A 21,664-nucleotide genomic window follows, 5' to 3' on the forward strand; every position below is an offset into this window, starting at 1 on the left:
CAGAATGCTTGATACCAGCTGAAGCAGCCTTTTTATTACTTTTATGTACAGTACAGAAAACTCAATAGTGTACACTCAGCCCAGCTTGGTGGCCAGTTCTTTGGCCTTAGCCTTTTCCAGCTTGGCGATGCGAGCCACTGACTTTGGCCCCAGGACATTGCCTCCCCAGTGACGACGGATCTGTGGGAGAAGAGAAACAGTCAGCCTGCTGTGTCATTTTCTAAGGCTTTCAAACCATGCTGGTTCATGCAATTCTATTTCATTGTTCCAAGTTCACTGGCATATACAACTGCTCAGAACCAAGAGCAGCCAGTCTTTGACTAAAGGCTTCAAAGACAATATTTTGTATGAATGTGTTTCTTACCTCATCGTATCTGTCGTTGTAATTGGTTCTGATGGCTTCCACCAGCTTAGCCAGGGCACTCTTGTCCTCCCTAACAAGGCAGAGAGGGAAATTAAGGTCACTGGCATGTCAAGTTACCCACCTCCCTCAAAGCAGACATGACATCAATTTAGCTCCAACAGAAGCCTCTTGCCTCAGATATAGCATGACCACATGGCTTATTCAGGTGAAGAAATTCATAACCATCATTGGCAAAGATTCAGAAAATGTACTTTTTAAAGTAAGACCCTGAGAAATTATGTGACCTTGGAGTGGGGGCAGGGTGGTCCCTTAATGACTTGGGAATACTGGGCTCCACTGCACTTACGAGTTGACTTGTGTGAAGGCTACGGTGGTGCATGTCTTCCTGTGGACCAGGCGCCCCAGCCGGGCCTTGCCCTTGATGATGCAGTAGGGAACCCCCATCTTGCGGCACAGGGCAGGCAGGAAGACCACGAGCTGGAAGACAGCGTTAGCTCTAGAGTTATCTGGAGCAAAAGCAGTAACTTAAAAAGGCTAATGTGATAGCAATTGCTCAGGGTTAAAAAGCTCATGTGTTTGCACTTCAAGGTTTAATTCAGTCAGAAATTCACATCATCGCAAAAGCCAGGAACTGGATCCCTTGTCAGGACTCCCTTATATGAAAAGCTGACAATCCTTGTCACTCCACCAGGGCCTGTCAGACACAGCATCTAGTTCGGCACTATCTTCCTGGTATAGACAAGGACCCACCAATCTAAGTCCAGCAGTCGACACAGGCAAACAAGCCACACATACCTCGATGGGATCCACATCGTGAGCGATCACCACCAGCTGAGCCTTCTTGTTCTCCACCAGGGTGGTGACAGTGTTGACCCCTAGAACACACAGCCAGTTTGCATGAGGGCAGGGTGGGGCTGCTGTTCACAAAAGCAGTTCCACGCAGCCTGGCTGTGACTCAGGGTTAAAAAGCTCGGACTTTACTCTCTACAGTGATTCCAGGTGAAGAAATTCATGCATCATTTCCAACAGCCTGCCCCACAACTCACCTTCTTCAAGGAAAGGTGCACTCACCTGCTCTAAGGACAGGTGGCCTCTTGGTGGGGATGTCGCCTTTGCCGGCAGCTTTCTTCTCAGCGCGGGCCAGCAGCCTCTGCTTCTTCTCCTGCTTTGTCTCTGGTCTGTACTTGTGGGCCAGCTTAAGCAGTTGAGTAGCTGACAAAAAAAATAATTCACATCTGAAGTTGCAATATTTATCACTTAACAATAAATGCTAGATCAGTCCTGGATACAACCACAGTCCAAGAGATCTCAGACCCACTTCATTAACCCATCAGTATGTCATGTTTTGGAACTAGACAAGGAATCTTTAAGTTTTAATAAACCAGCCTATTAAAAACACACACTGCCCCTTCAAAAGCAGGTTCTAGCAGGTCCAAGAAAGGGTGGCAACCATGCCCAAGAAATCCCTTCCCAATGGTGCTTTTAGGCCACAGAACCTCACCAGTTTGTCGGTCCAAGGCCTGGGTGAATTGGTTAATTGCAGGAGGCACTTTCAGCCGCTTATAGAGAATAGCCCTTTGCCGCTGCAGCCGGATGTAGCGGGGCCATTTGACAAAGCGGGTGAGGTCCCTCTTGGGTTGGATGTCCTGTCCTGTTAAGTAAAAAGTAATGAGGTGAGGCTCAAACTCCTTGTCAAGTTCAGGTATAGAAACACACTTAAGGAGGTAGGTGCATCAGCGATCTTGGTGGTTTAAAATGTCATCACCAGATTCCAGGTAACAGATTTTTTTACATCATTTGCACACAAACACCAAAGAACACAGGGGAGACTATAGCGCCACCTCCTGTTCCACAAGCAGCCAAGGCGCAGTCAGCCCCATCACCCCTGCGCTGGGAGCACCCGTTTCTTGATGGCCAAGCGCAACCCAAAGGCCAGCACCCGGGCTCCACGGTGCCTCATGTTCGGGCTTACAGTGAGGCCACGGAGAAAGGACCGTCACTGTCCCACCTCTCAAAGCGAGAGAATAAGAGCCGAGCATAATTTAGTTAGTGACAAAACGTGAGAATTCCAATCCAAGTAAGCCTCGACTCCGAACCCAGTGAAATCTAGGACAGAATACGACCTTCTGTTCAACGAACTTTTATTTTTCTCCATCGAGGATAACGTGAAAACACAACATCTCCCGTTTCTGACTCACCAATGCCAAAATTCTTGGGCCTCTTCTCGAACAGGGGGTTGACCACCTTCTTGGCCTCCTGCTTCTTCACCACGGCCGGGGCCGGGGCCACCTTCTTCCCCTTGGCCTTCTTTCCCTTCGGCTGGGCGAGAAAAAACACCAGCTTTCGCCACCGCCGCCTCTGCCGGTTTCTCTGCAGAGGGGCGGGTCCTGGGGGCTTGGCCCTCCGAAGACGAGCGCGGACGGCGGGCAACCCCGCCACCCCCGAGGGCGAGCCCGACCCCTCGTGTGTCAGGCGCCGCGCGGGCCCAGAGGCCGCCCCCGGCTCGTACATCAGCGATCTTGGTGGTCAGGAACGTCCTCACCATCACTCAGATAGCAAATATTCTTTCACATCATCTGCACGAGCGCGGCGGGTCCGCGAACCCGCGGCGCCGCCCCTTCCCCGCGACGGGGACAGCGGGCCCCCTCTTCGGGGACCGGCAGGCTCCAAACAGTAGAGGCGAGAGAAGACACCGCGCGGGCCGAGACCCCCTGAGCGGGCCCCTAAGAAATGGAGAAGCCCCCCCCCCCGCCCCGACCCCGTCCGTCCCCGAGCCCCGCACTGCGGCGCTGCTCTCCCCGGATCATCATCCCTCCCTGCCAGACGAAGGCGGGGAGTCTTATCCAACCCCAAGGCCGCTGAGCGAGGCCCTGCAGGGTGCCCCTCGCTCTGGGCAGTGGAGGCACCCCCGCGCGGTCGCGCTCCGAGGAGGATGGCGGCGGATAGAGCTCAGACAGCCGAACCGGCACGACGAACAGAAAACAGACTCACCATCTTGAAGGGCTGGCGTAGAGAGAAAGGACGGGGAATTGTGGGTAATTTGTAGGCGCCCTCGGAGATCGCGAGAACTGGCGCCGGCGCGGGATTTCGGATTTAAAGAGAAAGAACTTCGTTTTCCCTCCCGCTCGGTCGGGGGCGGTACCTAGAGCAGGAAGAACCGTGGGAGCCCCAGGGAAGGACCGCGGAGACTGACCCGGAGGGGCGCGCGCTTGTCCCCCCCACTCCGCCTCCAGCGAGGTACCCAGCGGGCCCCGGCTCTGCGGACCCACTGCGGGAGCTGGGGCGGCGTGGCTCGGTCGGCGTCCTTCTGGTGGGGTTTACTCCCCCGCGAGTTCGGTCGGGGAGCCTCGCCGCGCGGGAGCGCGCGCGCAGCCCGGAGGCACCTGGCGCGGGGCGGGAGGGCGGTCGGTCCCGGGACGGAGGAGCCCCGACGCCTCGTGGGGCGGCCCTCCAGGGTCCCCGGCGTGGAGACGGGGGAGGCAGAGTCGGGATAGGACCCGAGCGGCTCCTCGGGTCCGCGCGGGCCGGCGGGGACGTGCGTCAGCCTGGCCTCCGAGAGGGCTGCGCCGGCGCCGGCCGAGTGGTCGTCGGGGTCCGGCCGAGGGGGCGCGGACCAGAGGAGAGCCCGTAGCGCGCGTTTGGCGGAAAGGGCATCTCCGGAGAGCCTGCCCGAGGGTCCTACCCAGGCTGGCGCCTGCAGCGGAGAGAGGGGCCGGAGCTGGCCTGCTCACACCCAGACTCGCTTCCAGGTGCCCCCCACCCCGTCCTGCGCTGTCTGAGGCCCCGCCATGGCCCAGCAGAGAGCCCTGCCGCAGAGCAAGGAGACGCTGCTGCAGTCTTACAACAAGCGGCTTAAGGACGACGTCAAGTCCATCATGGACAACTTCACCGAGATCATCAAGACCGCCAAGGTGGGTGGGGCCGCCGGTCTCCGGCTCCCTTGAAGAGCGATACAGTAGTGAGCAGAGCTGAGTCCGGGGCGTCCGCTTTCAACAGCACCCACTGCACGTGGGTGCTCCCAGCCAGGTGGTGGCCATCCTGCAGTGAGCCCCCAGGCAGGGCCCTCGTCCCCATGGGGAGAACGTTTGAGAGGGCCGGGGGTGGGGGTTTGGGGGAGGGGGTGACCGCAGCAAACAGGGAGACAGGTAAATCACCCGGCCAATCACAGGCCCTGGGGAGGCATTTGTATGGGACTCCAGCCACAGTGCCGGGATCCAGCGTCACTTACTAGCAGCAAGGGGTTGGATGACGTCTTTCCTTCTCAGTGCCTCAGTGTCCCCTGCAGCATGGCGTCCTTGTCTGGCTGGATGAGTTTATCCACCTAAAGCAGTCACTTGGAACTATTGTGAGCACATGTGGTCGGGAGAGAAGCTGGGGAAAGCTCCTCATGTGGGCAGAGAGAGGGTCAGCAGCCGGTTCTGGGCAGGCAAGCCCACTGACTGGAGTGGGGCTGCATCTCTGCGTGACTGTCCAGTCCTGTAACTCACTTGAGCCTTAATAGTGACGATGGCAGTCAGTGCTGTCAGTGACATCTAGTGCTCACGTAGTGTCAGGCTGAGCTGTGAGGGCCCTGTGTGTCCCGTCCCATTTAATCGTCACGAGAATGTTATAGGGCAGGTCATTGCTCTCCAATTCCTTTTCAGAGGAGAGAACAGAGACTCAGAAGCTTTAGCATCCTGCCCCAAGTCAGGATATTTTGTGAATATCCAACAGGGCTGGGATTGGGACCTGGGAAATCGGGGTCCCTACCACTTAGAGTGCCCTGACCCCTGCCTGCATCCTGGCCTGGTGGGTGGGTTGGGACAGTTAATAGCCCGGACCTTGGACAGGACAGGTGGGGCAGGACTCCTGGGTCCTCCATTGACCGTCTGAGACACCTGGAGTGCACTCAGGTCTGTCCCGGCTTCAGGTCTGCCCCCCAGGGAAGATTGTCCAGGCTTCAGTGAGAGTTTCCTAAGATGATGGTCAAGTGCTTAACACAGTGCCTGGCACCCAGAAAATCCTCAGAAAATGGTCACTTAAAAAAATACACTGTCCTTTTCTTCATCCATTCAGGAGGTCATTGAGTGCACAAGCTGAAAAGATGGGGCCAACCCCTCCTTGCACCTGGCCCAGCAGCCCTCGTACTTGGGCATCTGTTGGTCCTGTGAGGGTGCCCCTTACCTCCTTAGAACGGGGCGGGGGGTGGGGGGCGCTAGAGCACGCGGCCTGAGGCCTGGGGGCAGTATCTGGTGCAGAGGGCAAGATAGGCCACAGGGTGTGGCGAGTGTGGGTGCACCAACGCCGCCACTGGGTACCTGTGGGCCGGGGCATCTGCCCACGCTGGACTTTCTCATTTGCCCTCCAGATTGAGGACGAGACGCAGGTGTCAAGGGCCACTCAGGGCGAGCAGGACAACTACGAAATGCACGTGAGAGCCGCCAACATCGTGAGTCACCAGGTGGAGGGGACAGTCCAGGCTCCAGAAGCCTGTGGTCTACTGAGGTTCCCGGGGGCAGAGGGGCAAACCTCCCTTCAAGAGGAGGGCTTTCCTCGGCAGCTGAGGGAGGGGCTGGCAGGTAGTGGGTACGGCCACTCTGTCCAGTGCTGGGCAGGGGTTACAAAGAGGTCAGCCCTTCCTCTCTGAAGATTCTCTGTAAGTGCAGGTTCTCTATACATGAAGGTTTCTTATAAGTAAAGGTTTTATAAATGCAAAAAGCAAACGACCAGATGAAACAGGACAGGCATCTTGATCCCTTTCAATGCCATGGAACAAGCAAAGCCACCAAGTGTTTCCATGGGTCCACACCCAGGATGGAAATGCATAGCGCAGGGTCCTAAACGGTAGGACCCACAACTGGCAGGTATGCTGGCCCTGACTGAGGAAGAATAGGGCAGGTTAAATGGACGGCAGTTTTGTCTGGGGTTTGAGGTTTTCAGAAGCAGGATACGTGATTGAATAAAGTGTGCGACCGGCCATCATACCTGCAGGAGTGGAAGCCAGAGGCCCGATGGCACCTGCCATGGCAGCAATTCACGTGCCTGCGGCGGCTGCCGGGGACCCTGCCCTCCCCTCGCTCACCTCCTAGACCCTCACTCCTGGCGACGGCCCCGTGTGAGTGCCGCGGCCCCACTTCGCGGGTGAGGCCACCGCTGCCATTGCCTACCCAGCGTCAGGCACACGGAGGCAGGCGGCCCCTCACCATGCCGCTTGATCCCCACGGCCGCAGGTCCGAGCCGGCGAGTCCCTGATGAAGCTGGTGTCTGACCTCAAGCAATTCCTCATCCTCAACGACTTCCCGTCAGTGAATGAGGCCATCGACCAGCGCCGCCAGCAGCTGCGTGCCCTGCAGGAGGAGTGTGACCGGAAGCTCGTCGCGCTGCGGGACGAGGTCTCCATCGACCTGTACGAGCTGGAGGAGGAGTATTACTCGTCCAGGTACAAATAGGGCTGGACCCCGTGCACGGCGGACCTGCGGACCCGGGCCCGGCCAGCAGGGGTGGCCCAGCCCCACCCGGCAGCCTGAAGGTCCTTGCTTCCAAACCCTTCCTGGTCTCGGCAACAGAACCCTTTGTCTGGGTTTCAGAGCAGACCTCAGGGTCAGAACATCTGATCAACAGACAGCTGATGCTGCCTCCCGGGGCCTGGGCATCAGAATGAAAATCAGAGCCTCGAGGGTTGGGAGGGCCAGGCCAGCGTTTCTGTCTGGGGGCCCATCTGTCTGTCTTAATCGTCTAATCCAGGTCTAAACATCCCAGCCACGCGGGGCCAGTGCTCTTGGCTACCCAGCCCCTGTCCAGGACCCCAGTGCTTGCCCAGGGTTGTGATTCGCCATGGGTGTCACCGAACACCCACTCTGTGTGTGTCGGGGTGGGGGTTCCTGGGAAGGAGGAGGAGAAAATCCAAGTGGAGTGTGGCCTTGAACGCCAGGCCTGGGCACTTGGACCAGAGTTCCCATTCAGCTCAGCGTTATTCACAGATCACAGCCCTCCTGCGCGCTAGGCCCAATCACAGCAGTAGGCAAGGCCTGTGACGCCAGCCCTCGTGGCCTGCTTACAATTCCGAAACCAAGGCAGTTTGAGCTGGAGGGACCCCAGGAAATCAGAATCCAGGGGTAATTTACTTAAGGGGAAGCTGAGGCTGGAGAGGCCTCGCACATCCGTCGTTAGCTTGGAAAAATCAAGACTCACTCCAGCAGATGCGGGGTTGGCACCCCCTCGCCCTCGCTGGATAAACGTGTCTTTCCTGTCATGGATTTTCATTGCTCCTTTCTGTCCCGTGGCGGCCAGGGTGGGGCCAAAGATGCCCAGAGCCAGCATGTCTGTGTCCTGAGGCTTGATTTCTGTGTGCGTTCCAGTGCCACCCCTCACGGTCCCTCCTGCCTTTACCTTCGTGGGAAGGGACAAGTGTCACTGCTCGGTTGGAGTGGTTTAAACTCTTCCAGAGGGTTCTGCGGCCACCTCTCATCCCTGATGCCTACTGGCTCAGCAGACACACAGCAAGTGCCTCCTGCATAGTAGCCTTCAGTGAGGGGTCCAGAGTGGTCCCTGGGGAGGTTCAGACCCTGCTGGGGGCATTGCTCCTTATGTCCTTGTGTTTGCACCCTTGTGGCCCCCATGGGCCAGGGCCATGGACTGAATGTCTGCAGGAGAGAGCTTAGCCCTGCCTCTTGAGACTGAGGGCAATGGGGGCTGAAGGGGAACGCCTGAGAGCCAGGCTCCTCCTGTCCTGGCTCCAGGCCGTCAGTCTGGCTCAGAGGGGTTTCTAGTCCAGCCTGGGGTCTTTGAGAGGCTGAGGCCCTCCGTCTGTAAATGCCTGTGGTGGCCGGGGCTCAGCTGAGTCAGGGCTAGCCGGCTGTGGGCCCCTCCCTGCTTGTCCCCTACACAGGCGGCGTGTCCCCGCCCCAGCCACCAGCGCTCAGCCCGTTCTCCGTGTGCGTCTCCGCTGCCCACACGCTCGCTTCCCCGCTTTCTGCTCACGATTTGCTTTCTCTGCCTCTCGCCCTCCACTCTCCGCAAAACTCTGCTCTGTGTCCAGGATGGTTCTGAGGCTGGATGCTGGGGGCGGGAGCGAGAGGCAGGATTCGGGAGGAAGCCCGCGGGACAAGTGTGGGGATGGGCAGGCCCCACTCGCCCCCTGGACGGCCTCCACGAGCCATGCTCTGTTCACCTGCATCCCTGCCCTAAGAGGCCAGCCGTGCTGTCCCCACACTAGACAAGATCTGGTGCGTTCAGTGTGGCGTGGCCGTAGACTGTCCCCGCGTTAGAGACGGGAGCCTGAGTTCAAGGTGCTGGGGTCCTGTTTGAGGTCACACAGCTGGTGCAGGGCTGCAGGACAGAACGCCAGGGCCTCTGCTTCTAACCGCCACCCCATTCGGGCTGAGTCCCAGGCCCAGAGAGTAGACAGGGTCTGTGCCCCCAGGGCCCTTGAGAAGTGCAGGGACCATGGAGACCACCTCTGGACGCTGGTTCCTGCAGCTAGAGAGTGGAGCTGGCAGCTCCCTGCAGGAGGAAGGCAGCCGGAGCCAGGAGGGACACGGATGGGTCAGTGGAAGGGACCTGCCGAGGTCACACAGCCTGCCAGTGGCTGGTCCCAAATGGGTCCCTGTAGGAGCCCCTGGAGGACCCGGAAGCAGGCGCAGCTCACCGTGCACACGGGAGGAGGGGAATGCAGGTCTGGGGTGTGATCTGTGTTTCCTTAACTGCTTCTATCTTGCTTTCCTTCCCTGGCTTCATCTCTGCCTGCTCCTGTCTCTCCCTGGGTTTCTGGTGGTGGAAAAGCTCAAGTCTATGTGAAGCTAATGATCTGCCTCTGTGCGAAGCTTACTGGAGGCTGGACCCGGACACAGACTCCGCTGACTGCCTCTCAGCCCCTCTGCTCGCATCCCCGGAGCCCAGTGCTGGCGGCCCCCTGCAGGCTGCAGCCCCTGCCCACTCCCACACTAGTGGCCCCGGCCCCACGGAGCACACCTGAGCCTCCTGGGGCTCCCCCCCCCCGCCCCAGACCCCTAGGATTTTAGGAACGAAATCCAGTCCTCCCCTCTGGGCCCACCCCAGCCTCCACTCCCTTCAGCCCTGGTGCCCACTTGGGGAGCCACTGTGGCTTCTTTGGGAACCTTGTCAGCCCAGGGACAGCCCACCTAGGAGTGTTGGGGGGAAGGAGTGCCCCCACCATTCCAGGGTGGCCCATCCTTCCTATTTGCTGCTTTCTGGGCTGGCTAGAAGGGAGTTTCCAGGAGAGTTTGTCCCACTGAGGACCTGGCAGCAGGGCAGGAGTTTGCCCAGTGTTGGGAAACCTAACCTGTGCATGCGGTTTACCATGGGGGGAGGGGGGACGTGCACAGCTCTGCCCACTACCTCATCCTGAGGCTCCTCTGCTAGCTGACTGCCCACTCTCATGGAAGTCAGGCAGAGTGCTTCCCAATTCTGTTGCTGCATACATTTGGTTATTTTTGTGATAAAAGACTGTTGAATAAAACCACCTCTGCCCTTTTGCATCGGTTGGTTCCTTTTTTTGTTTTTGGACCACTCAGTCTCCCAGTGGCTGTCGGAAAAGAGCCCCTGGGCTCTGCCTAGTCAACCTTGGCCTTCAGGTCAGCCTTCTGGCCCTGGGGGGCTCTAACGGCATGGGGATCATGGATGCATTTCCATTGCCTGGAGACAGCTGGCTAGGATCTAGAAGGGCCTTGATAGTAATACTTAGTGAATGTATTTAAAAACTGCTACCGTTACTGCATGTCTTGTGGCCCGGAAGTTTGAACCTCCGGTTGCCCCCCCTTAAGTCGGGGCTGTGGTTACCGGCATGTCAGGGAGGACCGACCGCGGGCTCCAAAGGGGGTGAAGTGTTGTGCCCCGTGACCCTGAGAGGGGTCAGGACTCAACCCAGGTGGAACGAGGCCCCGTACCTGGAGCCAGGTACTGTTACCCAGAGGCTGTTACCCAGAAGAGCCGGGACGTCAACCCTGCGCCCTGTCTCCTTCCAAGAGGGAGGTCAGCGTCCCAGTGTACGGAGGAAACGATAGCCCACGACCCGACACCTCCGATACTCGGAATTTATCACTAGTCACCAAGAACCACACACTCGACGGGGCCACCGCCGCGTGTTTTCTTCATCGCTTGCACGCCCGGGGTTTAGAACCTGCCTGGCGCGCAAGTCCTTTCCGGACGAACGCGGTCTCGCCAGCTTCCCCTTGGGGGGCTGAGCTCCAAACAGGCCCCAATTACTGCGGGTCTATTACAGTCGCCCTCCCCCGACCCCGCCCCCAGGTAACCAGGGGCCCGCCGCGTACGGGGAGCCGCCTCTGCCCCACAATGCTTTGCGTCTCGCCCCACAGTGCTTTGCGTTTCCCGCCCCAAAGGCTTCTTCCGGCGGCACCTAGGCCCGGTTAATCGAGCCGCGGCGCGCTGGCGGCTCGGCGCTCGGCCAGCCGCGCCTGCGCACGTGGTGATTTCCGGCGAGCGTTGCTGGACGGGTGAGGGTCTTGTGAGAGGGTCTCGTGACGGGATCTTGTGGTGAGGGTCTTATCTTGTGGTGAGGGTCCTGCGGGCCCGGTGGCGGCCCGGAACACTGTACCCCGGCCCTCCTCGCCCCGAGCAGGACGGTGAGCGAACCCCGGCCGATCCCCGAGCCTCCAGCCATGACTTCTCTGCTAGCGAAGGACGCTTACCTGCAGGGCCTGGCCAAAAAGATCTGCTCCCATCCCAGCGCCGAGCCGCAGAAGCGCAAATCGGGTAAAAGCGCAGCCCGTGGGGCCGGGGCGGAAAGAGCTTCGGAAGGGGGACCCCGTCCATCCTTGCGGCGCTCGCGTCCCCACTCCGCTGCAGCGCCCCTGAGCCGTCTTCGGGCGGGGTAGAGGCGCAGATGCATGAAGCAGGTCTGCGAAGTACCAGAGGGAGATACCGTGAGAGATGCTTCGGGGCCGCGCTACTGCCCTGGCCCGGTGGGGGCCCCTGTCTCGGAGTCCGAGGGGTCTCAGCCGTGCGCCCCAGCAGGCAGGAAGCTCGGCCGGGGTTTGGTGGAGGTGACTCTGTGGAACAGGCTCGGCCAGCTCTCCACATTGGGTGGAAAGACTGGTGTGAGCGTTGATGAGAAAAATGACTTGTTCAACCCATTACTGTGGGTAGTGTGGGGAGAAGGGAGGAAGAAGATGGCTCCTGCCAATGGGAGCGTACACGGCAGGGATCACAGGGCCCCCTCATATACAGAAATAGGCGAAGCAGACAAAAACTGCCTTGTGGGGAGCCGGGGCTTGTAAGTCCTGTCCAGCCTTGGAGGAGAGGGAGAGCGGCAGAGACGGGCGTGGACCTTCCAGAGGAGAAACGGACTTTCTTTATACCAGGAAAACCTGTTCACTCTAGAGGTTAAGTTAGTTTCTCATCACTCAGTGAAAAGTTAGATGTGTCTTTCTAGTTCTGTTCCTGTGTATTTCTCCCTGAACCAATTAGATCCCTGCTTGGTGCACTCATTTCTCATTTTCCTTTTAAAATGTAAACATTTTCTCCACCTTTTCTTTTCCACATCATTTATGGGATCTTAGCTTCCCAACCACACATTGAACTCAGGCCCTTGGCAGTGAGAGTATGAAGTCCTAACCACTGATTCCGTTCAGTTCAGTTGTTCAGTTGTGTCTGAGTCTTTTCCACCCCATGGACTGTGGCACCCCAGGCTTCCCTGTCCATCACCAGCTCCCAGAGTTTGTTCAAACTTATGTCCATCAAGTGCATGATGCCATCCAGCCATCCCGTCATCTGTCAGCCCTCCCATCTCATCCTGACTCCTTCTACTCCTGCCTTCACTCTTTCCCAGAATCAGGGTCTCCAATGAATATTTGGTGTTGATTTCCTTTAGGACTGACTGGTTTGATCTTGCAGACCAAGGGACACCAACTCCAAGAGCTTACTCAAACTTCTGTCCATTGGATTGGTGATGCCATTCAACCATCTCATCCTCTGTTGTCTCCTCCTCCTGCCTTCAGTCTTTCCCAGCCCCAGAGTCTTTTTCAGTGAGTCAGTTCTTCACATCAGGTGGCCAAACTATTGGAGTTTCAGCTTTAGCATCAGTCTTCCCAATGAATATTCAGGACTGATTTCCTTTAAGACGGACTGGTTTGATCTCCTTACAATCCAAGGGACCCTCAGGAGTCTTCTCCAACACCATAGTTCAAAAACGTGAATTCTTTGGTGCTCAGCCTGCTTTATGGTCCAAATCTCACATCCATACATGACTACTGGAAAAACCATAGCTTTGACTATATGGACCTTTGTTGGCAAAGTGATGTCTCTGCTTTTTAACAGGCTGTCTAGGTTGGTGATAACTTTTCTTCCAAGGAGTGTCTTTTAATTTCATGGCTGCAGTCATTTTGGAGCCCAAGAAAATAGTCTGTCACTGTTTCCACTGTTTCCCCATCTGTTTGCCATGAAGTGATGGGACTGGAGCCATGGTCTTCATTTTTTGAATGTTGAGTTTTAAGCCAGCTTTTTCACTCTCCTCTTTCCCTTTCATCAAGAAGCTCTTTAGTTCCTCTTCGCTTTCTGCCATAAGGGTGGTATCATCTGCATATCTGAGGTTATTGATATTTCTGCCGGCAATCTTGATTCCAGCTTGTGCTTCATCCAGTCCAGCATTTTGCATGATGTACTCTGCATAGAAGTTAAATAAACAGAGTGACAATATACAGCCTTGACGTATCCCAATTTTGAACCAGTTCATTTTTCCATGTCCGTTTCTAACTGTTGCTTCTTGACCTGCATACAGATTTCTCAGGAGGCAGGTAAGGTGATCTGGTATTCCCATCTCTTTAAAAATTTTCCACAGTTTGTTGTGATCCACACAGTCAGAGACTTTAGTGTAGTCAATGAAGCAGATGTAGGTGTTTACCTGGAAATCACCTTGCTTTCTCTGTGATCCAGCTGATGTTGGCAATTTGATCTCTGGTTCCTCTGCCTTTTCTAAAACCAACTTGAACATCTGAAACTTGTCAACTTATTATGTACTGTTGAAGCCTAGCTTTGAGAATTTTGAGCATTTCTTTACTAGTGGGTGAGATGAGTGCAATTGTGTGGTAGTTTGAACATTCTTTGGCATTGCCTTTCTTTGGGATTAGAATGAAAATTGACCTTTTCCAGTCCTCTGGCCACTGCTGAGTTTTCCAAATTTGCTGGCATATTGAGTGCAGCACTTTCACAGCATCATCTTTTAGGATTTGAAATAGCTCAGCTGGAATTCCATCATCTCCCCTAGCTTTGTAATGATGCTTCCTAAGGCCCACTTAGACTTTGTACTCCAGGATGCCTGGCGCTAGGTGAGTGATCACACCATCGTGGTTATCTGGATCCTGAAGATCTTTTTGGTATAGTTTTTCCTGTGTATCCGTGCCACCACTTCTTAATATTTCCTGCTTCTGTTAGGTCCATACTGTTTCTGTCCTTTATTATGCCCATCTTTGCTTGAAATGTTCCCGTGGTGTCTCTTAATTTTCTTGAAGAGATCTCTAGTCTTTCCCATTCTATTGTTTTCCTCTATGTCTTTGCATTGGTCACTTAGGAAGGCTTTCTTTGCCATTCTTTGGAACTCTGCGTTCAAGTGGGTATATCTTTCCTTATCTCCTTTGCCTTTTGCTTCTCTTCTTTTCTCAGCCGTTTGTAAGGCCTCCTCAGACAGTCATTTTGCCTGGACTGTCAGGGAATTCCCTTTCCATCTGTTACTATGGAAGTGTGTGTGTGTGTGTGTGTGTGTGTGTGTTCGTGTGTTCAGTCGCTTAGTTGTGTGTTAATATGGAAGTGTGTGTGTGTGTGTTCAGTCGCTTAGTTGTGTCCCATTCTGCAGGCCCTGTGTACTATAGCCCGAAGTGTGTGTGTGTGTGTGTGTGTGTGTGTGTGTGTGTGTGTGTTCAGTCGCTTAGTTGTGTCCCATTCTGCAGGCCCTGTGTACTATAGCCCGCCAGGCTCCCCTGTCCATGGGATTTTTCCAGGCAAGAGTACTGGAGTAGGTTGCCATTTCCTACTCCAGGGCATCTTGCTGGCACAAGGATCAAACCCGCATCTCTTTGGCAAGTGGATTCTTTACCACTAGCACCACCTGGGAAGCCCAAAATGAAAGCTTACGTTGTTATTTTTTATGGCTACATAGTTTGTTGTGGGAGGTGCTATCACTGTCCCTGTGGATGGGTATTTAGGTTTTCCTTTTTCACTCAAAAAAGGATACTATGATGAACATCTTTGAGGCCAGATCTATCTGCTCACCAGGAATGAATTTCACAAGTAGACCGCTGGGTCAGCGTGTGGGTGTTTTTCAGGGATTGATGAGTGTGACCAGTCTGCTTTCCAGGAGGTGGGTGGTTCTGAGCTCAGTGGATGAGGGTCCCCACAACTCCCATCTCAACTGGCTTTTGGCATCCTTCTGGAATCAAAACCTTTGCAGGACCTTCTTACCTACTCACTGGGTCACAGGGATTGAAGTGGCAGCCCTTTCTTGTTTCTTGTTTCAGCTGGCAAAACTCAAGTCTCAGAAGCTGCTGCACCCCCCAGAAAGAAGAGGAAGAAAGCGCAGAAGAAATCCCGGGAGCGGGAGAAGACTGCAAAGCCCAAGGCCCAGGGCCCTGTGGAGAAGTCTGAGGCCAGGAAGCCAGTGGCAGCTGAGGAGGAGGAGGAGGAGGAGGAGGAAGCCGCCCGCTCCACCAGGGCCCCGGCAGGTGAGGGAGGCAGGCAGGCAGGCAGGGCCCCCCGGGATCTGGGATAGGTGCAAACGCGGCCCTCTCTGGTTGTAGCAGCACGATCAGGTACACGGGGTGCCTCAGGCGTTGGCGGCACCCAGAGATGGGTTTGGCCCGTGCTACACGAGCAAGCCCTACCCCGGAGGCCAGTGCAGCGTGAAGAGGCGAAGAGCTCACTGGGCCTGCCTTGCAGGTCCGCGGATGGCCACTGGGTGGGAGGCGGCGGCCGCACACAGAGGCTCAGGCTTTGAATCGGGCCGCTGGGGGAGGGCACAGGAAGGTCGAGAGGGGCTCCTCTTTTGGATTTTTGATCCTCCTTTGCAGATGGCCTGGCCACAGAGCCTGACTCGTTATTCGCCTTGGATGTTCTGCGGCAGCGCCTGCATGAGAAGATTGAGGCGGCGCGGGGCCAGGTAGGCGGGGGGCGGGCAGGGGTCTCGGTGCTGCAGGGCTTTCCCCACCCCGGGGCTCTCTGAGCTCGGCTCCCTGCTCTGCCGGCCGTCACGGGCCTGCCAGGAGGGCCTTGGCAGCTCTGTTCTGCGGGAGGTCAGGTGCCATTCTCGTCATCTGGGGGGGGGCGGTGCAGGCTAAGCCCGCCTGTTGAGCTGCTGGCTCTTCTCTGCTGTGGCCTTTGAGAGGCTCGGGCCCCTCCCTCAGCAGCATTTCCTAGGCGTTTGTTCTGATTGTCCTGACGGCCCCTGAGGTGAGCCAGGGCCTGAGGTGAGGCGACCTGCCCAAGGGGACCGCCACAGGCCCCATGCTCCAGGATGTAAACCAGCCTCAGTGCGGAGTGCTGAATGGGGTCGCCCCCTCCTTTCCCTGGGGACCTCCCCAGGCCTCTCGCCGTGTGGGGACAGGCCCGGGGGCCCTGCCTTCCTGCGGCGGTCCTGACGCTCGTCTGCCCGGCGAGCTCAGAGTAGTGCCGGGGTCTGCACAGGCAGTGCTGCCTCGTCCTGACTGAGCCTCCCCACCTGGTGGGGCGCCTTGGCCCTGCCCTGAGCCCGGCTGACCGGATGGGGGCGGTGTGCCCCTTGTCGGGTCGTTGGGTAGACTCAGTGGCCCCTTCTGGGGAGGAGCCCTGGCAGGTGGCCTCTGCCTGGAATCCGGAGGGTGTGGTTCTCACAGCGTCCCCTCGTCCTTGTTTCGGGTGCACTCTGGGGCCAGGTCATCGGGGTGGAACGCCGCGCTCTGCCGGCCCTTCTCCTGACCTGATTGCACGTTCCAAGCTGGGGGCCCCGTTACCAGAACTTTGTGAGTGAGCGTGGGATCGCCCTGCAGGGTAGCGTCAAGGAGCTGTCTGCCGCCGTTTTGGAGAAAAGACGCCGGAGGAAGCAGGAGCGCGACCGGAAAAAGAGGAAGCGGAGGGAGCTGAGAGCAAAGGAGAAGGCTGCGGCGGCACCGGAGGCGGCAGAGGCCGCCGAGCCAGGCCCTCGGGTGCCTGGGGCGGAGACGCAGGCCCAGCCGGGGCTGCTCTTCAACAAGGTGAGTGCCCTGCGCTGCCGCCGGGCGGGCGGAAGTGGGCCCCGGGGGCAGGCGGGGAGCAGCCCTCAGCTCGCGCCGCCCTCTCCCCCGAGGTGGAGGTGACCGAGGAGGAGCCGGCCAGCAAGGCCCAGCGCCGAAAGGAGAAGAGGCAGAAGCTGAAGGGGAACCTGACGCCCCTGACGGGCAGGAACTACCGGCAGCTGCTGGAGCGCCTGCAGGCGCGGCAGGCCCGGCTGGAGGAGCTGCGGGACCGGGACGCGGGGCAGGCCCAGGAGCTCGAGGCCAAGATGCGCTGGACCAACCTGCTGTACAAGGCCGAGGGCGTGAGGATCCGCGACGACGAGCGCCTGCTGCAGGAGGCCCTGAAGCGCAAGGAGAGGCGGCGCGCGCAGCGCCTGCGCGCCTGGGAGAAGCGCACGGCGCACGTGGTGGGCAAGATGCAGCAGCGGCAGGACCGGCGGCGGCAGAACCTGCGCAGGAAGAAGGCGGCCAGGGCCGAGCGGCGCCTAGAGAAGGCCCGCAAGAAGGGCCGCATCCTGCCCCAAGACCTGGAGCGCGCCGGCCTGGCCTGAGGCTCGGGCTGCCCGACCCCATCCCGGGTGGGGCAGGCTCCGGTGGAAAGCGGACTCTGCCACGTGTCCCTTGCCGGCTTGTCCCAGGCTCAGGCCCCACGTGCAGAAGAGCCTTCAGATCCGGGGAAGGGGGTGATCTAGCTCCAGCTCCACCCGCCTCTTATTAGGCCAGAGGCTCCCTACAGGTTGTGGGGCAGTGGACCAGGGAGCTGTGAGGAGGGAGTGGGCATCTAGGGAGGGCTTTGCTGGCCACCTCTTCCTCTCATTGTCACAGGAGCAGGAAGGGCATGGCCTCTGTGACTGCGGTGTTAGCCCCAGGCTCACTTGGAAAGGGTGGAAACCAGCTCCTGCAGCAGAGCTGACGTGGAGTTGATGGGCTTGATAATGGAGAAGGCAGGTGGCCCCAGGCTGCCTGTAACTGAGTTACACCAAGTTGATGTGTAAAGTGGGTAAAGAGAATTTAAGGTGAAGATGGTTATTAAAAATTCTAACTACTAAAAGATAGAAACAGTGTTATTGGAGTAGGAGGGAAAAGAAAATGGAGCTGGATGGATAGTATCAGTCTAGGGGGAGGCGGGAGAGAAGGGGTAAAACCTGGAGAACTACGTGGGGTGAATGGAAGGTACACAGTGACAGACAGAGGTAAGTCCAGGCCCACAGGCCGTCACAGTGAAGGCACGCAGATGAATTGTACGGTATGTGGATTGTATTTCAGGAAGACTTAGTAAAATTCTTTAGACTAAATTCCAGTTAAGAAACAGATGGTAACCAAAACAAAACTGGTACGACTGTATCATTAGATGATGATGTGTTACTAGAATTTAAAAGGTATTGCTAGAGAGAAAAGATGTCACTGAAGAATGAAATGGGTTCAGATCACCTGGAAGGTAAAACAGCCTTGTGCCAGAAACAGATCTGTCTAACAGAAGCTGACACAACTGCAAGGAGAAGTCAGTTCACAAACCCAAGTGGGAGATGTTTAACATCTGTACTAGGGACTGATGATCAAGTAGGCAAAATCAGATGGATACGGAAGATTCAGCCAAGAGTGTTTATAAGCTCAGTCTGATGGACACACAGCAGCCGCCTTTCTGAGAAAAGCGTGTGGGATTTCCCCAGCGGTCCAGTGGTTCCGTTCCATCCAGTCACTCAGTCACGGCCAACTCTTGGCGATCCCATGGACTGCAGCACACCAGGCTTTCCTATCCATCACCAACTCCTGGAGCTTGCTCAAACTCATGTCCATCAAGTTGGTGATGGACTCTGTTCCAGTGCAGAGGTACGGGTTCAATCCCTGGTTGGGAAACTAAGATTCCAGATGCTGCAGGGTGCAGCCAACATTTTTTTTTTAAGAAATTAAAAAAAAACAACCTCAAGCACACATGGGACAGTGGTGAAAACTGACCATCACCTAGTCCACAAGCCAGTCATATTTCAAACTTCAGCATTATACAAAGTGTGTTATTGGGCCATAAAACATTTTTAAAATTTCAGAGGTAACTGTTACATACTTGAAAATTTAAAAACACACTTCTAAACTACCTGTCAAAGAATCCTCATAGATGTGAGAGACTGTTTAGGATTGGAAGATAATGGAAGTGGTGTGCATTAAAATTTGTGGGCCACAGCTGAGGCAGTGCAAAAAGCACTTTATAGCCGTAAAGCTGTGCTTCTATGTATCCTTGGTTATAAATGTTAGGAAGTGATTCCATCATGCAGTACAATTTCCTGCCTGACCTAGAGCCTCATTCCTGGGTTCTTTTGACCCACTCTGCCCCTGGCAGTTGCTTCCGAATTAATGTCCACATGTTGCAGTCAGGAGAGTTGGGTGAGTTTAACCCCCTGTGGCAGTCGCAGGAGCATCTCAGCGCCTGGTGATGTGTATCATTGGGTGTTCCGCTCCTTCCCCTGAGGCCTGGAAGGCCAGGAGCATCTCAGCGCCTGGGATGTGTGTCATTGGGTGTTCCGCTCCTTCCCCTGAAGCCTGGACGGCCAGGAGCATGCCCCTCCAACCTAGAGTGCTGCTGTGGCCTTAGTTTCATGTAGCTGGTGTGCGAAGCCAGCAAATGGTGCATTTTGGTGGCAGGTGGCATCAAGCTGCCTTGGACGATAGGAATTAGAGGGAAGAAAGGGTGAGGAAGTATGGAGCATTCACCTGGTGCGAGACCATCTGTGTCCAAGTATAAACGCGGACAATGCTGCAACCCTGGTGCAGAGGACAACGCTGGTGGCCCCGGGCTGGGCCACCTGCGCCCCTCCCCGACCCACGGCTGGGGGCTGATGGTGCACAGAAGCAAGGACGTGCCACACAGGATTTGGGGCAGCAGAAGCATCTCACTTGCAGGGAAGAGAACGTTACTGGTTGAGTCTAGGAAGCCTGATGCCCACTTCTCGGGTGCTGTGTGCCTCGAGTGCAGAAAGTGAAATGCAGAGTAAAGAGAACTCTCAACAGGCCTCATATCTCATTTTCAGAACCAAATGGCAAGAGTCTCCAGGTGGGAAGGCTCCCCTCCGGGTCTGTCCAGTGAGTTGGATAAAAATAGCCCTAACCAGGATATGTTCGTGGACTGTGGTTCACCAGGAACTGGGGTTCCAACAGTCCTGCAAAGACAGGGTAGTCTTAGCCCACTGGCCCCCTTTGGGTGAAGCTGGGAAGAAGCTCCCAGCCAGCCTTTCCTTCTACTTGGGGGCTCCAGGACTTGGGTGAACTCATGGTTAGAAATTCAGCAAGGGGCTGTAAGCGACTGAGTAGCTCACGTGAAGCTTCTCTTCGCCAGAGCTGCCTCCAGGTGCAGAGGGCAGAGAGCCGCCCCCAGACCCCCGAGGGTGGGCTCGTTTGGGTCACTGCACCGTGCACTGGCTTGGCCAGCAGTTGAACCGCACACAAGGATGTCACAATGTGTTCCCTGGTGCCCTCAGATCCCCGGATCTGCACTGGCCTGGGAGCTTGGTTCTACCCCTGCGTCTCCCGTGGCATTCTGTCCAGCCTTCAGAGTCGCTGTGGTGCTTCTCTGATGGTTTTCCCAGGACCTTGGGAGAGGAGGAGTCTTCTGTAGGCTCCCCAGCCTATGAGGTGGGTGAGCAGGTAACACAGTTAAGACCCTCCAACAAGCCTGCCCTGCTACTGAGAGTTCTTAGCTCTTGTAAGTTATTCCTAGGGATTTCTGTAAGGTTCACTTAACCTTAGCATGGGCCACTGTGGGTTCCAGGTTTTGGCTGAGCAGCAAAGGAAGTAATGGGATCCTTTCCAGTTCCCTAGCCAGCCCACTAGATCCTGCTTCTGGAAGGAACCACATCTGAAACCACCACTCCTTTCTTGGCCAAGCACTTCTAGAATCAGTTCCCACATAGTTCTCTGATCTTTTTTTTTTTTTTTCAAACTTTTTTTTTTCTTTTTTTAAAGGGAGCTCTTCAACTTTAAAAAAAAAACAATTTTATTTATTTTTGGCTGTGCTGAGTATTCGTTACTGCTCAGGCTTTTCTCTAGTCGTGGTGAGTGGGGGCTCCTCTCTATAAATAAATTGGCTTTATTTCAATGTCCTCTTGTGGAGCACAGGCTCAGTAGTTGGGAGACACTGACTTAGTTGCTCTTTGCTATGTGGTATCCTCCCAGATCAGGGACCGAACCCATGTCATCTGCACTGGCAGACAAATTCTCTACCACTGAGCCACCAGGGAAGCCCCTCAAACTCTTCTGACTTTGACTTGGTAATTGACCACATGGGTCCTACTGAGATCTCACTCACGTATCAGTAGAGAAAAGGCGAAATGGGGGTGAAATGGAGGAAACTGGCTTCACCTTGGAAGTAACTGCCTCAGATGAGAGTTTTTAGATAGGGCAGGGACTGATTTCTCAAGGTGGTCCTTGGTAGGTTGGATATTCAGAGTGCATGAGGTACCCAGGATTGTCCAAATACCCCAATTCAATTCCCAGGACTGATGAGTGCTCCAGCTTTCCCATGAGAGATCTGGTAAGGTTGTGAATTCACCTGTTGGTAGGATTTGCTGGTGAACTAGCTAAAACTTTGGTTTTCCGTTAATTCAGTCTTGGCAGTTGCAAACTCAGAGATACTTCTACAAAGTAAGAGAAAGTTCCTGATTCTCAGCCCTTGTCTTAGCCTAAAACTTTAGGACTTTGAGCCTGTCATTGTCTACTGACTACCCAGCACTGTTAGAGGAGACCTCCACACCCCCCACCCACTGCCTTGAGTAGTCCTTGAATTTCTCAAGTCTTTCTCATTGTTTTTAAGGTGGTGTCAGCTAGTCTCAAAGTCTTGCCTTCAAAAGATATTTGTCTCTGGTGTCCACATCTCCAGATGAGTTGTTTTGTAGCTGTGTGTCAATATATCCAGGGTCCCCTCCCTTGGTGCCATCTAGATTTACCCTCTGCTAAAATCATAGGCTTCCCAGGTGGCACTAGTGGTAAGGATTCCACACGCCGATGCAGAAGACATAAGAAATGTGGGTTCGGTTCCTGGGTTGGGAAGGTCCCCTGGAGGAGTGCATGGCAACCCACTCTGGTATTCTTGCCTGGAGAATCCCACGGGCAGAGGAGC

General features: G+C 55.8%; 3 protein-coding genes and 5 non-coding genes across 11 annotated transcripts; 2 read left to right on the forward strand and 6 right to left on the reverse strand.

Annotated features, from left to right (window-relative positions):
- Positions 1-5: 5 nt before the first annotated feature.
- Positions 6-3,470, reverse strand: RPL7A (ribosomal protein L7a). The gene is made up of 8 exons (XM_061154244.1): positions 3,356-3,470; positions 2,563-2,683; positions 1,866-2,015; positions 1,436-1,576; positions 1,160-1,239; positions 711-841; positions 365-434; positions 6-180 (listed from the first exon to the last, which is right to left on the reverse strand). Exons 1-8 carry the CDS (start codon positions 3,356-3,358, stop codon positions 76-78), a joined length of 801 nt encoding a protein of 266 aa, XP_061010227.1. The 5' UTR covers positions 3,359-3,470; the 3' UTR covers positions 6-75.
- LOC133065696 (small nucleolar RNA SNORD36) lies at positions 533-597 on the reverse strand. The gene has a single exon (XR_009694958.1). It is a non-coding gene; the product is annotated as a small nucleolar RNA SNORD36 (small nucleolar RNA).
- LOC133065694 (small nucleolar RNA SNORD36) lies at positions 913-985 on the reverse strand. The gene has a single exon (XR_009694956.1). It is a non-coding gene; the product is annotated as a small nucleolar RNA SNORD36 (small nucleolar RNA).
- On the reverse strand, positions 1,314-1,390 carry LOC133065695 (small nucleolar RNA SNORD36). Its single transcript, XR_009694957.1, has one exon. It is a non-coding gene; the product is annotated as a small nucleolar RNA SNORD36 (small nucleolar RNA).
- On the reverse strand, positions 2,094-2,166 carry LOC133065699 (small nucleolar RNA SNORD24). Its single transcript, XR_009694961.1, has one exon. It is a non-coding gene; the product is annotated as a small nucleolar RNA SNORD24 (small nucleolar RNA).
- Positions 2,871-2,945, reverse strand: LOC133065698 (small nucleolar RNA SNORD24). The gene has a single exon (XR_009694960.1). It is a non-coding gene; the product is annotated as a small nucleolar RNA SNORD24 (small nucleolar RNA).
- A 39-nt stretch (positions 3,471-3,509) lies between the features above and the next one.
- MED22 (mediator complex subunit 22) lies at positions 3,510-9,840 on the forward strand. Of its 4 annotated transcripts, none has more exons than XM_061154248.1 (5): positions 3,510-3,601; positions 4,114-4,275; positions 5,712-5,792; positions 6,574-6,782; positions 9,125-9,840. In XM_061154248.1, the coding sequence occupies exons 2-5, from the start codon at positions 4,153-4,155 to the stop codon at positions 9,315-9,317; spliced, it is 606 nt and encodes a 201-aa protein (XP_061010231.1). In that variant the 5' UTR covers positions 3,510-3,601; positions 4,114-4,152; the 3' UTR covers positions 9,318-9,840. The 4 variants fall into 4 exon arrangements, with proteins under 4 accessions (XP_061010231.1, XP_061010228.1, XP_061010230.1 ...); XM_061154245.1 differs by lacking the exon at positions 9,125-9,840 and adding an exon at positions 6,335-6,484 and having other exon boundaries at positions 6,574-9,006; XM_061154247.1 differs by lacking the exon at positions 9,125-9,840 and adding an exon at positions 6,335-6,484 and having other exon boundaries at positions 3,595-3,674; positions 6,574-9,006.
- Positions 9,841-10,730: 890 nt separating this feature from the next.
- On the forward strand, positions 10,731-17,616 carry SURF6 (surfeit 6). Its single transcript, XM_061154250.1, has 5 exons — positions 10,731-11,074; positions 14,830-15,033; positions 15,379-15,467; positions 16,333-16,536; positions 16,629-17,616. Exons 1-5 carry the CDS (start codon positions 10,981-10,983, stop codon positions 17,106-17,108), a joined length of 1,071 nt encoding a protein of 356 aa, XP_061010233.1. The 5' UTR covers positions 10,731-10,980; the 3' UTR covers positions 17,109-17,616.
- Positions 17,617-21,664: the final 4,048 nt, after the last annotated feature.

Source organism: Dama dama, chromosome 11 (genome assembly GCF_033118175.1).
Source record: "Dama dama isolate Ldn47 chromosome 11, ASM3311817v1, whole genome shotgun sequence".
In the NCBI taxonomy this organism is placed as follows: domain Eukaryota; kingdom Metazoa; phylum Chordata; class Mammalia; order Artiodactyla; family Cervidae; genus Dama; species Dama dama.